Source organism: Sus scrofa, chromosome 13, assembly GCF_054392235.1.
Source record: "Sus scrofa isolate SSC_HxYL_T2T_F1_AM1 chromosome 13, Sscrofa_HxYL_maternal_Yorkshire_Landrace_v2.0, whole genome shotgun sequence".
Taxonomy (NCBI): domain Eukaryota; kingdom Metazoa; phylum Chordata; class Mammalia; order Artiodactyla; family Suidae; genus Sus; species Sus scrofa.
In genome coordinates, this window is record NC_139395.1 from 115,734,153 (window position 1) to 115,751,580 (window position 17,428).

Sequence of the window (17,428 nt, forward strand, 5' to 3'; positions counted from 1 at the left end):
GGTGCTAAAAGAAAAAACACTGCCAAGCAAGAATACTGTATCTGGCAAAGTTATCTTTCAAAATAAAGGACCAATAACTTTCCCAGAAAAACAAAAGCTGGGGGAGTTCAACACCACTAAAAATACCTTACAAGAAATGCTGAAAGGAGTTCCTCCAGCTGAAATGTAAGGATGCAAATTAGTAACAAAATAATATGGAGTTCCTATTGTGGCACAGTGGGCTAGGAATCTAACTAGTATCCATGAGGGTATGGGTTCGATCCCTGGCCTTGCTCAGTGGGTTGAGGATCTGGTGTTGCTGTGAGCTGTGGCGTAGTTCACAGATGTGATTTGGATCTGACATTGCTGTGACTATGGTGTAGGCTGTCAGCTGCAGCTCTGATTTGACACTTATCCCAGGAACTTCTATATACCATAGGTGTGTGCGTGTGTGTGTGTCTGTTATGTGCAACATTTTTGTGTATATTTTAAACTGTATAAAAAATAAACTCAAAATGGATTAAAGATTTTTTTTTTTTTTTTTTTTTTTTTGTCTTTTGCTGTTGTTGTTGTTGTTGCTATTTCTTGGGCCACTCCTGCGGCATATGGAGGTTCCCAGGCTAGGGGTTGAAACGGAGCTGTAGCCACCGGCCTACGCCAGAGCCACAGCAACACGGGATCCGAGCCGCGTCTGCAACCTACACCACAGCTCACGGCAACGCCGGATCCTTAACCCACTGAGCAAGGGCAGGGATCGAACCCGCAACCTCATGGTTCCTAGTCGGATTCGTTAACCACTGCACCACGACGGGAACGCCTCAAAATGGATTAAAGATTTAAGTGTAAGAAGACCTGAAACAATAAAAATCCTAAAAGAAAGCATAAGCAGTAAGTCTTTGACATCAACTTTAGGAATATTTTGGAGGAATATTTTTCATGCTAGGGCAACAAAAGAAAAAATAAGCCAATGGGACTACACCAGACTAAAAAGTTTTTGCACAACAAAGGAAATTATCAACGAAGTGACAAATCGACTTACCTAATTGGAAATATATATGCAAATGACATATTCACTAAGGGGTTGATATCCAAATATATACAAAGAATTAATACAATTCAGGATCAAAAGCATAAACAACCCAACTAAAAAGCGGGCAGAGGATCTTACGAGACATTTCTCCAAAGAAGACATACCACACAAATGGCCAATAGACACATGAAAAGATGCACACCATCATTAATCATCAGGGAAACACAAATCAAAACCACAATGAGAGATCTCAAGAAACAAAAGTTCAGAACCAGACAGCTTCACAGATGAATTCTATCACACATTTAGAGAATAGTTAGCACCTATCCTTCTCAGATTATTCCAAAAAATTGCAGTAGAAGAAATACTTCAAACTCATTTTATGAGGCCAGCATCACTATAATATCACAACCAAAAGAACCACAAAAAAAGAAAATTACAGACCAATAACTCTGATGATCATAGGTGCAAAAATTCTCTATCAAAAAATGGCAAACTAAATTCCACAATACATTAAAAAGATACACTGATCAAGTGGGATTTATCCCAGGAATGCAAGAATGGTTTAATATCTGGAAATCAATCAATGTGATACACCGCATTAACAAATTGAAGAATAAAAACCATATGATCATCTCTGTAGATACAGAAAAAACTTTTGACAAAATTCCACATCCATTTATGATTAAAAAAGAAAACTTTCAACAAGTCAGTATAGAAAAGACATATTTCAACATAAAAGCCATATATGATAAACCCACAGCTAACATCATACTCAAAGGTGAAAAGCTGAAAGCATTTCTTCTAAGATCAGGAACAAGACAAGTTTTCTCATCTTGCCACTTTTATTCAATATAATACTGGAAGTTCTAGTCACAGCAATCAAATGAGAAAAATAAAAGGAATCTGAGGAGTTCCCTGGTGGCCTAGTGGGTTAAGGATCTGGTGGTGGTGTTGCTATGGCTCAGGTTCGTTCCTTGGCCCAGAATTGAATTGGAAAGGAATGAGGAAAGCTATCACCAGTTGCAGATGACATGATACTATATATGGAAAATCCTAAAGATGCCATCACAAAGCTATTAGAACACGTCAATGAATTCAGTAAAGTTTCAGGATATAAATCGAAACCCTTTGCTAATAAGTCTGTCTTCTGCTGACTTTTAAAATTGTAGTGTAATTGCCTATCAGCCTGTCAGTTATGAGAAACAGCAGATGATTTAACTTCAATATTGTTGAATGCCTTGGTAAAATGGTTTTATGAAGAAGTTTGGAACTGTAGTTAAAATGGAACTTTGTTTATCTATGGACAGATTTTACAGGTTAATAGTTTTATTATTTTGAGGTTTTTTTTTTGTTTTGTTTTGTTTTGTGAAATTCAGTCCCTAGCCTGGGAACCTCCATATACTGTGGGTGCGGCCCTAAAAAATAAAGTAAAAAAAAAAAAAATCAATAATTCTATTGCCGAGAAATGGCCACTGTTAACTTTTAATTTTTTTCCCTTTTTAAATTATTATTATTTATTCCCTTTTTATTATATTATTTATTATTTTTATTTATTTATTTATTTATTTTGCTCTTTTGGGCCACATCTGCGGCATATGGAAGTTCCCAGGTTAGGGGTTGAATTGGAGCTGCAGCTGCTGGCCTACACCACAGCCACAACAATGCCAGATCCAAGCCATGTCTACAACCCACACCATAACTCATGGCAACACTGGGTACTTAACCCACTGAGAGAGCCCAGGGATCAAACCCACATTTTCATGGATACCAGTTGGGTTCATTACCTCTGAGCCACAATTGGAACTCCTTTTTATATTCATAGTTGTTTATCTGACTTTTTCCACCTCAAAGTGTATTGTAATTACTTTACCATATTGTTAACATTTAAGTTACTTTCATAATGGTTATACTGTGATCTACATAATCATTTTCCTAATTTAGACATTAAGATTTTCCAAAGTTTCTCTGCCAGAAATGTTTTAGATGTAAGACTTTTGTCTGGATTCCCGATTAGTACCTGAGGATAAATTTCTAGAAGTAAAATTATTGGGTCAATATCTCTGGCTGTGTAACATGTCCTACAAACTTAAAAACTAGTCACTTAAAACCACAGTAGTCATTTATTTCCTCCCAGTTTTGCCATTCGGGGACAGTTTGTCTCTGCTCCACAAGTTAGTTGGTTGAGGTGGCTTTAGTGCGGCTAGAGGATCCATTTCCTAGGTGATTCTCACATGACTGACAAGTTGGTGTTGGCTGTTGGCTGGGGGCCTCGGTCCTTCCCCAAGGTGGATGTTTCCACTGGGTTCAAAGAGGGAGGAGTTGGCGGCTGCCAGTCCTCTGAAAGGCTAGGCCTGGAACTGGCACAGAGCCTCTTCCAGCATGCTCTCTCAGTCAAAGTCGTCACAGGCCAGATTCCAGAGGAAGGTAAAATAGACCATATCTTTTTGGAGGGGAAGTGACAAAGAATTTGTGGCCATATTTAATCTACATTGCAGCCAGTGACCAAAGAGCATATTGTTGAAGGATCTTTAAACACATCACCAAATCACTTTCTAGAAGGGTTGTGCTGACATGCAGTTCTGTCAGTGCCTGAGAATGCTCATCATCACATTTACCAATGTTAAATATTAAAAATATAAAAATAACTGCTTATTTAGTATGTAAAATATGGGATATCATTGTTTTACTTTCAATTTACTTCATTATTAGTGCACTTCCATATATTTGATAAAAATTTATATTTTTTCCTCTGTAAACTGCTCATTCTTTGGGTAGTTTATGTTTTAAACTTAGAGAATTACATGTGTTGTTTATTTATTACTGACATTAAGAATGTGTCATATTTGTAAATATTCCTGTCATTTCTCTCAATTAAAAATCAAAAGTTTTCCTTGTTATTTCAGGAAAAAAAGACGACTTTGTCCCATTGAAGTCACATGATTTTCGTAAGAGTCTAGCAGTCATACATTGGTTTCAAAATATTGATATATATTATAATAACATGTTTTCAATAAATGTCAGTTTTACTCATCTAACATGTTGAGAAACCCAGGAAATAAATCTGATTTATTAATTATCTTCATTTTGTAGGGACTGAACCAAAAACGAGTTTAGATAACTTCACTGGAAAAGAATTGTGTCATCATCCTTAATTTTCTCTTTATCCCTTTAGCTGTCTGGTCAGCAAGTCCCTTAACCTCTCTTAACTCTCTCAGCCTCAGCTTTCTTAACCGTAAAGTGGAGATGCTAGAGGTATATGGTAAGGCTTAGAAAAGGTGATTTTAAGGAACCTTAGCACAGGCATACCTGGTATGTGGTATGTGGTGAGCACCATCATTGCCTCATAAATCAAGAAAGACTTTCTGCTTAAATATCAGAGTAAGTTCTTTGAATAGCTTTCCAGGCCAAGATTTGGGCTGTGTAAATGCCATTATTCAGCTCACTTCAGTGCCCATTACTCATGGGTAGGTGTTTCTGCATATTGCTTTGCGCTGTGGTGCAAATCAGGTGCCTGTTCCAAATAGCACATCAATGTTGTCAGGCTACAGCTGGAGCAAATGTCTATGGGGTCATATGATATAATACTTGAGAGTGACCCTTGGGGAGCTTCTCAGGGTAATCTGGTGTCCAATCTTAACACTCTGAGAGTTCCATGCTAATATTATGACTAATAATACCTTCCACCTGTGTAGCACTTGAGAGTTTTCACAAGACTTTCATGTGATTTGTCTCCTTTGATCTTCATAGCCATCCTTAGAGGCTCTAAGGTCAAGGAATATTATTTCCCTTATATGTATGAAAAGGTCAAGGCTTGGAGGGCTTATGACTTGCCCAAAGTTACAAAGCTAATAAGTGCCAGACTTGGTACCAGATGACTCCTACAGGCCCCATCCAGAATTTTTTCTATTACTCTTCACCACCAAGGACATTGCAGCCAGTGACCGTAGGATGTAGAGATGTATAGGATAGATTTTTTTTCTGTCTTCCATTAAAATGGGTGGGAGAGTGCAGTAGTCAATACGGATTCTGGAGTCATTATCTACATTTGGATCTGGCTCCATCTCTTGTTAGTTGTGTGTCCTTGAGGAAATTATTGAACCTCTCTGTGCCTCAGTTACTTCAAATATAAAATGAGCATAACTTAACTGTTACTTAACTTATGGGACTGTTGGGGCTTTAAATGAGACCATCTATGAAGATGAGAAGCACTAGCATGGTGCCTGGCATCTAAGTAAACACTAACTAAAGTCCCTGTTCTTATTTGGTGTGATCTGAGAAAGCAAAAGATTTCCTCCCTTAAAAATGTCTGCACTGCAGGCTTTTTACTGTGCCTTGCCTTTCAGGCACTAGTTTCGGGAGGCCCCTGTTGTAAGAGAACAGCCTTCCATAGGAGAGGCAGCTGTCTACTGCCTGAGCATCTTCCACCACATTATCACGGTTTATCAGATTGGCCCTGAAGGGATGGAACGTAGGACAGGTAGATATTGATTGTTAAAAAAAAGCACCTGTTAACCACTGTTAACGATTTGGTGTATTTCTTGCTTTATATGATCTTTAAAATATTGGAATTGAGGAGTTTCCACTGTGGCACTGGGATTGGCGGTGTCTCTGCAGCACAAGGACACAGGTTTCATCCCCACCCCAGCACAGTGAGTTAAAGTATTTGGCATTGACATAATGCCATAAGTCGCAACTGTGGCTCAGATCTTATCGCTGGCCTGGGAACTCCATATTCTGAGGGGCAGCAAAAAAAAAAAAAAAAAAAATTGAATTGAGAGAAAGTAGAATATGCCACCCTAAAATACACCATTTTGGTGTATTGCTTATTTTGAATTAGTTACTTAAACAGCTGGTGAAAGAACACTCTGACCCTCCTTTGTCTACCTGAAAGCAGGAAATAAATCTCCCATACGGAAGGGACACTTCCTGTACTAGGAGGCTGGCTAGAAAGACATCCTTATCACCAGAAACAGGGAGCTTAGGGCCAAGAAGGCTGTATAAACAAACCTTGTTGCTTCTTCACTAATTTACTATCCCAAGCCCAAATTCCTTTATCTTGTCAATGCTTTATAAATTTGTTTCCTTGTCAGGAAGGTATAAAAGCTGCCTGCTTTGGTCACTTCTTGAGTCTGATATTTTTTTTATTGGGCTACTGTACTTAGGAAATTAATTTTTTTCTCTTGTTAATCTGTTTTATGTCAATTTAATTTTTATGCCAGCCAAAAAACTAGAAGGGAAAATCTTTCTGCCTCTACAGAGTCATATTGTATAAAGACTTTTTGTGATTTGCTTTCTGTACTTCATGTTGATAATTGTCTTTCTATCTTCTTAGTAATCCTGAAAAGCCAGCTTTCACCATTGCATTGGATTCCGTAAGTGGAAATGCTGTTATTTATTACCAGTTTGGTATGTGGGATAGTTTTATTTTTGTATCATAAGCAATGCTACACTAAACATCCTTTTATACAAATTTTTGATATCTTCTCTGATTATATCCTTAAATTCCTACAAGTGGAATTGTGAAGTCAAAGGGTATGTGCATTTTGAGAAATATTGCCAAACTGCTCCCTAGAAAGTTATATCAATTTTCTACTCCCACCAACAGTGTATCAGTGATCAAATCATTCAAGACTTTCTATATTTTTTTTCCTGATTTTTCTTTCCACCTCAGTTATTCCAAATATATTCCTGTGTAAAGCCTTTATTTCAGATCTGCCCTCAGGTACAGCTGCATTGTTTTGTTCTATGCCTATCAAATATCTTTCCCTGGGTACCATCTCTGGGCCTTTGCCATGCCTTTCTGGAAACATCTTCCTCTACCATCTCTGAATCATATGTTGCATCTGCAAAGCCTTTCCTGATTGTCCAGTTTAGTAAACTACCTTCCCTTCTCTGAGGTCCTTCCATCCTCTGTTGTCTGTGCCTTCTGTATGTCACACATCACATGCTGCCTAATCTTATGAATTGTCTCTTTATGTATGCTTGTATCGTTTTCCAAAGGACTCGACTGGTACAGAATTACATCTAAAAATCTATATTACCCATTACATACACAAATGTAGCTTTGCACATGCAACTATATTATAATACATATAATGTATATAATAAGGTATAGTATAAAACTCCAATGAAGGACCATAATGAAAACTTAGGTCACCTTTTGGGTAACTGTCCTACCAGATCAAACCCTCTCTATTGTTTTAGTCACCAACAAAAACCAAGTATCCCTGTCAGGTCTGTCCCGGTCATCCAGGAGGCTTGGACACTTTGAATTTAAACCTCCTTTGTACTATGCTTATCTAAATTAACAATTGATAAGAACTCTTTTCCACCTAGCACTTATAGTATAGCTGGATTCAATTTTAAATCATAAAATTGTGATAAGAACAATCTATTTAATATCTAGAATTGAGAAAGTCAGTTTGACAAAGGATATATGTGCATTGCAACAACAAACCTAAATATGTCTTAAAAAATATTTAACCTGAATGAAATAGAAAGTCTAGACACTGTTAGTGGTCAGAAATGATAGCCCTTTCCATTAATACTGAGTTTGAAAACATGTTAAATTAGTCTCATTATATAAATAATTAGTGATATAAGAAGCTGAAAATTCTGTAATTTCATGTTGTGTTTAGATACAAGGAGTGCTTCTTCATTATAGTTAGATCATTAATGATCTGGTTAACATTCCTGGGAATCTTAGAAGACAAGTTATATGAGAAGATTGTTAAAACTGACATTTTCAATACTTTACCATATATGGAGCACAGTTCCTAGGGTCCATCATCCTGCTGGAGTAGCGTGACCACACTTTCAGGTGGCATTAATTGTACAGATGAGGATTTGGAGATCTGAGGATATTAAAATCTTGTTAAAAGCCATACAACCAGTAAGTGGGGTCCCAGGGGATCACACTCAGCCTAGTTTACTCTCAGCTGTACCTTGCATTTCTACCACATATTAAGAGCAGGTTTCAGGTTTTAAGGACTTGGCCAGGTCTTAGGACCTTTGCTCTTTCCATCTGCACTGTTCATCTTGCAGATACCCACATGGCTCGCTCCCTCACCTTCTTCCTTTCTCTGCAATGATGCCACTTTCTTTGTGAGTTCTTTCCTGATAATTTAAAATATCAGTTACCCCCACTCCCCATATACACTCAAGAATTTCTTTGTCTTTTTCTTTGCTTTATTTTCCTCAAAGCACTTACCCGTCTCTGATAAAATTATATATTTTACTTGCTAATGCTCAGATGTAAACTCTACATGGACAGGAATAAAAATTCCTAGTAAAAATTGTTCCAGGAGTTCCCATCGTGCCTCAGTGGTTAACGAATCTGACTAGGAACCATGAGGTTGTGGGTTTGATCCCTGGCCTTGCTTAGTGTGTTAAGGATCCGGCATTGCCGTGAGCTGTGGTGTAGGTTGCTGATGTGGCTCAGATCTGGCGTTGCTGTGGCTCTGGTGTAGGCCGGCGTCTACAGCTCCAATTCGACCCCTAGCCTGGGAACCTCCATATGCCACAGGGGCGGCCCTAGATAAAGGCAAAAAGACAAAAAAAAAAAAAAAAAATTGTTCCATTCCCTGTTGTATCCTAGATTTAGAGCAATGGCTGGCATCTAGAGGACAATCAACAAATATTTGTAAGATGTAAACAAATTAAAAAATAAACTCATGTAAATTCAAGTTTGATTTTATAGCAGTACAATTGACTTCTAAGGTAGTAGTCTGAAATGGCCTGATTCTTAGCTCTGAGTTCCTCTTTCATTCACTCATTAACTCTGCTTTGATTTTCTTCACATACCTATTCACCACCTGAAACTTTATTATATTCTTAAATTTATTGTCTCCTTCCTTATTTTAATATAAGCTCCAAGAAGGAAGGGATTTTGCCTGCCTCGTAAAGTGCTATATCCCCACATAGGAAACAGTATATGGCACATAATAGAATTTTGGGAAATAGCTCTTAAAATGAAGTAATATGTGTATTCATTTAAGGACCATTTGTTGAGTACCTACTATATGCTTGGCATAATCTATCTTTGGTCTCATGAAGGAGAATGATGAGTCAACAGGGAATTTTGACATAAGTAAGATTTACTGTGGAAGAGGGAAACATGGAGATACTCCTAACCTGATGGTGACAGGTCACAGGGAATTTTCTGGGTGGGATTTATCCTGGGCCCAGCATGAAGGATGACAGGACATGTAAAGGCACTGGGCCACATGAAAATATTGGTGAAGTGTTGGAAGTGCAGATATTTTGATGTGAGACTGGGAGTTAGGGTTGGAAAGGAGGCCAGAGAAAGCTGGAGAGTCAAGGAGCCGATATGACATGCTGGAGTGTTGGACTGAGGTCAATGGAAGATTTTAAGTAGGAATTTGACATGAGCAAATTCTCTTTATTATCTCACTGTAAGCTTGAGAGGAAGGACAAGGCAGCAAAAATCAATTCTCATATCAGATCCACAAAGTCAGCAAATTATAGATTTGACACAACAACTGAGCTCTTCAGTTTGTCAAGCACAGGCATGAAATGGAACTGTACTGCCCAGTAGCCTCCCGCCTGCCTGGCGAAGAAACCCTGTTATGGGTCCAGCCTTCCGTGAGTGGGAGGCTAGGCTGTCCCACGGCTCTGTGAAGATGTCTAATTCCAGTACAGCTCCTGGTGATAGTTTAAGGATATTTTAAAATTCTTGCCAGGAGCTTTCTCACTAGTGTAAAACCGAGAATTAACTAAAGCTGTAAAAATCTAAACATCTTTATAAGTTGGTAATTCATACTCTAAATAATTCTAGAAAGTAATGGGAAGATAAAAACTCTCCCTACTTTAATCATGCATACAATTTTAAATTATATAAACAAGTGTTACACATAATACTTGGAGGGGTTTTGTTTTTTGAACTGTGAAAACCATCTTTATTATCAATATGATATAAACTATGAATTATTTAATATTTAGATATAATTATACTGGGGAGTTTAGGGAAAAGTGTGTATGTGTGAGTGTGCGTGAAAGAAGGAATAAAATATTATGCAAAAGCAAGCCTAATTCTTATCTTCCATAGCAGGAAGCTAATACATAAATATGAAATGTAAAATAAAATGAGGAAATTGCAGCCAATATCTGGAGGAGATTTTTTTAAACAATAAGATGGGTAAGCAGAAAATAAAAGTGATAATGTGATTGAATCTCTAGTTTCTTGAGACCCTATGCCAAATTGTGTCAGCAAAGCCAACATCCACCTGCATGTAATAGGGAGATAAATAATATGGGGGGGTTGTGAATGTATGTTGGGATAAAGGGATCTGTGTCTCTGGGGGAGAACTCCTAGCACAGTGAGAAATAAAGCTTGGTGAGCTTACCCAGCTCACCTGTAGTTGGCCTTACATGTGAAAAGTGTGATGCTAACATACATCTACAGTAATTAAAGCTGGATGGTATGAAAGAGACCCATACAAGTACATGCAACTGATTTTTTAAAATATTGAAGTCAAATTCCTATAACATAAAACTGACCATTTTAAAGTGACAGTGCATTCACAATGTTGTGCAGCCATTATTTCTATTGAATTCCAAAACATTTTTATAACCCCAAACCACATGGTTGACAAAACTCTTATATCAAGAATATATAAAAAATGAAGTTCCCTGGTGGCTCAGCAGGTAAAGAATTTAGCATTATCTCTGCTGTGGCTCAGGTCACTGCTGTGGCAAGAATTTTTTTTTTTTTCCCACTTCTAGGGCCGCTCCCTTGGCATATGGAGGTTCCCAGGCTAGGGGTCAAATCGGAGCTGTAGCCGCCAGCCTACCCCAGAGCCACAGCAACGCTGGGATCTGAGCAGTGTCTGCAACCTTCAACACAGCTCACGGCAATGCCGCAATGCCGGACCCTTAACCCACTGAGCAAGGCCAGGGATCGAACCCGCAACCTCATTGTTCCTAGTCGGATTCGTTAACCACCGAGCCACAACAGGAACTCCATGTGGCAAGAATTTGATACCTAGTTTGGGAACTTCCACATGCCAAGGGTGCAGCCAAGGAAAAAAAAAGAATACACAAAAATGATCACACTCAACAGAAGAAGGCAAAAACAATATAATTAGAAAATGGGCAAAAGATTCTAAGTGATATTTCACCAAAAAAGGAGACTTAGATAGATAGAAAATAAGCCCATGAATATGTTTAATATCATTAGCCATTAGGAAAATGCAAATTAAAACCACAAGACATCACTACCTACCTATAAGATGAGCTAAAAATAGTGATAATATCAAATGCTAGAGAGAATACAGAGAAACTGGATTTCTCTTATACTGCTGGTGGGAATGGTATAGCTACTCTGGAAAGATAGTTTGGCAGTTTTTTATAAAACTGAACGTGCCCTTTCCATAATGCTTCAACAACTGCACTCTGGGGGCATTTATCTCTGTTAAAGAAAAACTTATATTCAGACAAACAGCTACACATGGATGTTTATAGCAGCTTTATTTGTAATAACTCCAAACTAGAAACAGTCAAACTCTGGTACATTCATACCATGGAATGTTATCCAGTAATAAAAATTAATGAACTACTGATACACACAACACCTTGGATGGATCTCAAGGTCACTATGCTCAGTGGAAAAGAGTCAATATCAAGAGGTTTTATCCTTTAAAACCTTAAAAGGTTTTTTACATACTTTATAATTCCATTTACATTGTCAAAATGACTACACTATAGATGGAGGATAGATTAGTGGTTGCCATGGGGCAGGGATAGGTGTTGGGAAAAGATGTGACTATAAATGGAGAATATGAGATGGATCCCTTGTGATTATGGATCTTGAGTGTATCTTGAGTGTGGTGGTGGCTACATAAATGTATGTACATGGGATTGCATATGCATGGAAATACAAATGAGTGCATATAAAAACTGATGAACATTGAACATGGTCTGTAGTCTAGTTAAGAGTATTGTACCAATGTCAGTTTCCTGTTTTGAAACTGTATGCAAGATATCACCATTGTGGGAAGCTGGATGAACAGTGTTATAAGTGTTTCAAGGTAAAAAGTTAAAAAAAGTAAGTAGTGAGTAGAAATGCTCATAAAAAGCTTAGAAGTAGGAGTTCTGGTCATGGCTCAGTGGAAACGAATCTGACTAGCATCCACAAGGATGCAGGTTCGATTCCTGGCCTTGCTCAGTGGGTTAAGGATCCAGCGTTGCTGCGTGGTGCAGTGGTTAGCAAATCCAACTAGGAACCATGAGGTTGCAGGTTCGATCCCTGGCCTTGCTCAGTGGGTTAAGGATCCGGTGTTGCCATGAGCTGTGGTGTAGGTCACAGATGTGGCTCGGATCCCATGCTGCTGTGGCTGTAGTTTAGGCTGGCAGCTACAGCTCTGATTAGACCCCTAGCCTGGGAACCTCCATATGCCATAGGGGCGGCCCTAGAAAAGATGAAAAAAAAAAAAGAAAAGTGGCCTGAGAGGCTGGGGGAAAATTTATTAAAGGAAGAGTTTTCTGAAGTGAACCTTGAAGGATGGGTTTGATTCTGAAGTTACAGAAAAGAATAAGGAATTTTTTAATGTATATACTAAAAAAAAAATTTTTTTTTGGTTAACATTTTCTTAGTCAAACTACTTTTTCTCCAAACCTATTCTTTCATGCCTTTTAGCCTATGAAGCTAGATGTGTTTATATATGGTAGAAATTCACCATTGGGACTGGCTTGAAATGTGCTTTTTTTTTTGAGGCTCAAAGAGCATTTAGAGTCACTTTGTATTTCTTCAAAGAGAAATACTTTAAGAAAGAACTTAAAGTCCTGGGTCTATTGCCATTTGCCTGGAGGTACCAACCTGCAGTCATACAGCTGGGAACCTTGCCAAAATAAGAGAGTATTTCTTCCATCTTCATGGTTTTCTTTTCTTTCTTTCTTTCTTTCTTTTTAAATCAGGAAGAATCTGAAAAATGAATCGAAATTGAAAACCAAGTACTGCTGACGATAAAGAATATTGATCCAGGTAGGGACACAATAAACCATTTGCAGTTAATAGAGTTTTGATCCTGCATTTTTTTTTGTTTTACATTTACTTAAATTTGGGCTCCAGCCTAGAGGAGACAAATTCCAAAGGAAAGCTAAATGCCAGATATAAACAGACCTGGAGCATAGGCAATTTATTTCATCATTTGTTGAAATGAGGGATTTACATTTTACTTGGGCCTACCTTATCTTACTGGCAAGTGTTAACTGTATTATTTACCTAGTGAAGTTTTACTCTGTTTTGGCAGACACAGATTTGGACTTTAGGAGAAGACTGAAAGAGCCCTTTAAATTCTCTGTTGAGAAAAGATGCCTATACAGAGCCAACCATTAGTGTGCACGTGCAGTTATGGAAAGAACTCTGGATGTTTGGCTTAAACAAGCCCTGAAGATCCCCTTTTTCAATAGCTTCATTTCACAGGTGAGGAAACAGACCAGAAAAAAATGGTCCTTCTTCTTCAGAGAATAACTGATTTTCAAGTTATTTATTCATTTGTTCATTTGTTTATTCAATACCTTCAGAGCACCTATGAGCCACATATTATGCTGAGTGTTGGGGAATGCAGAGACTTGCACAAGGAAGGTTACACCAGTGAGTTTGTGAAGGAGGGACTAGATAATTAAAGAGTAGACACACGAACTGCTCATTTCATCATGTGTTAAGTGCTGAAAAGAAAAGGAGTCTAAGAACAGGAACCCTGTGATAGTGGGATGGGCTCAGAGAGGGCCTTTTGAGGAGATGACATTTAAGTTGAGAAGTCCTCAACTGGTGAGAAGCCATTGGAGAAGATTGTCAGGGCAGAGGGATTGCCAAGCTTCTGAGGCAGGAAGGCAGCCAGCGGGTTCAGAAAATCCAGAGTAGACCAGTGAATAGGGAAGAAGAGGTGCTGGAGGAGAAGAGCTTGAGGGCTGGACCCTGTGGACCCTGTGGGCTTAGGGGGAGGGAGACCTTTGAGGCCCTTGAGGGTTTAAACACAGGAGTTGCAGGAGCTGATTTATATTTTCAAAATATTTTGTTAAGGAGTTCCCGTTGTTGCATAGCAGAAATGAATCTAACTAGGAACCGTGAGGTTGTGGGTTCGATTCCTGGCCTCACTCAGTGGGTTAAGGATGCAATGTTGTCATGAGCTGTGATGTAGGTCGCAGACGCAGTTTGGATGTGGCCTTACTGTGGTTGTGGCCAGCAGCCATAGCTCTGATTCAACCCCTAGCCTGGGAACCTCCATATGCTGCAGGTATGGCCCCAAAAAAGAAAAAAAAATTTGTTGTGTGTGATGTGGAATGGTAGAGAGGCAAGCAAAAGCAGAAGCAGAGAGAACAGCACAGCAGTCAGGGCAGGCTGGAAGGTTCTGACCTAACTAGAAGGGGGTGGCAGAGGTGAGCGAGAGAGGTAAATGGATTTAGGATACATATTTGGAGATGGAACTGTGAAGTCTACAGTGCCATTAAATGTGGGTTTGGGGCCAAATGAGAAGGACTCAGAAGGACTGCAGTTTTTGACCTAAGTAATTAGGTACGACTGTTCCCTGAGGTAGGCCAAGTCTGAGGAGGAGTAGGTTGGTAACTGTGCTGTGGGGTGGAGTGAGGAATCACTTATTAGAAAAAAAAAAAAAAAAAAGGTTATTGAGATGGGGAAAAATTGGAGTAGATCCATTTTGTAGAACAGTAAATGAAGGTCTCACTCAGCAGTTGGCATTTTAGGTGAGATATGAAAGGTGCCAAGAGCCAGCAGAGAGGACATTCCAGCCAGCAGAGAGGACATAGGTACATGGGCACCAAGGGAGGAAAGTGCTTGGGACATCAGAGGTAAGCAGTGGGAACTATCGTGGCTGTAGGGCAGGGAGTGAGGTAATCAAGAGTGGTTTCTCTTTTTCATATTGCTCAGGGACAAGTTTAACACTGTAACTAAATGTGCAAAAAGAAATATTGCTTTTTCTCTCTCCATAGCTGACCTGATTTTCTTCACAGCTGCCACCCTGAAGGGGAATTGAGACTGCAAGAAAGGACCAGAAATTTAAACCTGACAATTTTCAGTACATTCATTACTTTCAGAGGATTCCATTGTCTTTGCAAGGTGGCAGGGGAAAGAGGCCTGAGGTCCACACACCAGCTGCCAAGCGCCCTCCAACACCTCCTGTCTCCATCTTGACAAGTGGAGCCAGAGCTCTTGTCTTGTCCTTGTCCAGTCCATCCAGTCAGGGGATGGGCTTGGGGGCACTTTGAGTACCTGTTTCTGGAGAACTCTAAGTCTGTTCTTTGGACTCAGTTGGCCTGGAGGTCTTTCCTGCAGACTCATCTTACTTCCACTCTCTTGGATACCAGTTTCTTTTTCCTAAGGTCTGAGGACTCCTGAGATTCCCAATTTAAAGCACTCCAGAGTGACCCCATCATTGATCTGTGGCATCTTTTCCAGCAGCAACATCATCTTCTCACATCCCTCATGAAACAGGCAGGAACTTCTAAGTTTTGTCTGTGCCGCGAGGGAGGTTCCGGGTAACTGATCTTCTCATTCCCTAACCAGGCTCTGCTGCCATTTTTACTTTATTGCATCACTCATTTTCTATCACAACCCACACTATAGGAAAAAAGGAGTTCCCCCCGCTGCTATTAAGCCGCTTCCCCAAGAGTCTTGGGTGAATGAGGACCATGACATTTGTCTCATCTTCCAAAAGCTCAGGTTTACAGAGCAAGAGCAAAATGGCAGTAGACTGACTGAGTCAAGACCAGTTTGGGTGTGGGGTGGGCGGGTGGTTATTTCTAGCCTCCTGGAGATACCTTCTCCGGTCTCTCTGCTCAGAAGTAGCAAGATATGTCCAACAATACCTGTTTCTGTCCTCTCACAAATATCATCTCTCAAGCAGTATTTAAAGGAAGTGTTTGGTCTTTTGTTTTTCGTTTTTTTTTTAGAGCCACACCTGCGGCATATAAAAGTTCCCAGCCTAGGGGTGGAATCTAAGCTACAGCTGCCGGCCTACACCACAGCCAGAGCAATGCCAGATCTACGCCAAGTCCTTGACCTACACCACAGCTCACGGCAACACTGGATCCTTAACCCACCGAGCAAGGCCAGGGATCGACATCTTCCCAGAGTTGTGAGTGGGAAGTGGCAGAGTCTTCTCTACTTTATGTTTCTTCTTGACTCTTGTTCTATCTGATACCAGCCTCTCAGATATTATGTCTGGGGAGGTCTTGTGGTGATCCCTAACACATATGCATCTGACACTTGCTTATCCTACCTCTCCCCTCTTTCTAGTAAATTATCTGAGCTGGAAGGAACAGGTGTCCTTCTTCCTTATGATGGTTTTAAAACGTGTCTGTAAATTCTTTGATGCTCTTTCCATCAAGAGATGGAATCTGTCATTTCTCATGAACCTGTGTGGACATTTATGATTTGCTTAATGAAAAGAATATACATGTTGCTGTGGCTGTGGTGTAGGCCAGCAGCTGCAACTCCAATTGGACCCCTGGCCTGGAAACTTCTGTATGCTGCAGGTGTGGCCCTTAAAAAAAAATATGGCAGAAGCAATGCAGTGTGTGACATAAGGCTAGACTAGAAAAGCCTGTGCCATTTCTGCCAGGTTTTCTTGGGACTTGCTCTGGAAGCTTCAGCCACCATGTGAGAATTCCAACTACCCTGGGGCTGCTATTTGGGGAGAGCATGTGGAGAGATGAGAGAAAGAGCAAGAGAGGGAAGGAGAGAAAGGGTGGGAGAGAAAGAGAGAGATTTGAGGAGCTTGAGCTGTTAGCTGTTCAGGTGTGCTCAACCCAGGTACTGATATGAAAGTTAAGGAGGCTTCAAGATGGTGTTAGTTTCAATCACTATCTGATTACGATCTCAAGAAACACCCTGTGCAAGAAGCACCTACCTAAGTACATTCAGTGCTCAGATTCATAAGCCAAATAAATGATTACTCAAATTTTAAGTCATTCCTTTGGGGTGGTTTGTTCACAGATGACTAAAGCACTCACTCCCTTTTGGAGCTCACATTCTCACCAGTCTTTCTCTTCTAAAATAATCTGAACACTATGGCTCATAACTAAACTAGGTCCAGACCTCTAAGTGGAGTGACCAATTACCCTAATTTGGGACTAAGGGTGTTCCTGGGTTGTAGACCCAATGCTAAAGCTGGGAAAGTCCTGGACAAATCAAGATGAGTTGGCCATGTTACTCCAAGGTTTGCTCTTGTTATATAAAGGAAGCTGAAAGAGTTTAGACATCTTAGAATTGGTGCGTTACTACTTTTATTAAAAAATTATTAAATTATTGAAGAATTATAGTAAGAATTATTAAAGAATAATTATTACAATTTTATTATTATAATTATAAGAATTATTAAAGAATAGTAGTAAGAAGCAGCTTTGAGCATGGATGCAGACATTTTGTTCTAGATGGTA

At 39.5% G+C, this 17,428-nt stretch overlaps 1 protein-coding gene across 6 annotated transcripts in view; it reads left to right on the forward strand.

The window, feature by feature from the left end:
- Positions 1 to 16,956, forward strand: part of NMD3 (NMD3 ribosome export adaptor) — a 71,500-nt gene extending 54,544 nt beyond the window's left edge. For 2 of the 6 annotated variants that reach the window (XM_084987487.1, XM_021069741.2), the window contains exons 17-19: positions 6,345 to 6,384; positions 12,947 to 13,013; positions 13,282 to 14,042. In XM_084987487.1, the coding sequence (XP_084843613.1) occupies positions 6,345 to 6,384; positions 12,947 to 12,992 (86 nt within the window). In that variant the 3' untranslated portion in view covers positions 12,993 to 13,013; positions 13,282 to 14,042. Of the gene's footprint in view, positions 1 to 6,344; positions 6,385 to 12,946; positions 13,014 to 13,281; positions 14,043 to 14,980 lie in introns of those variants that run through there. The other 4 variants (XR_014822598.1, XR_014822599.1, XR_014822601.1 and 1 more) reach the window with 4 other exon arrangements.
- The last annotated feature ends 472 nt before the right edge of the window (positions 16,957 to 17,428 follow it).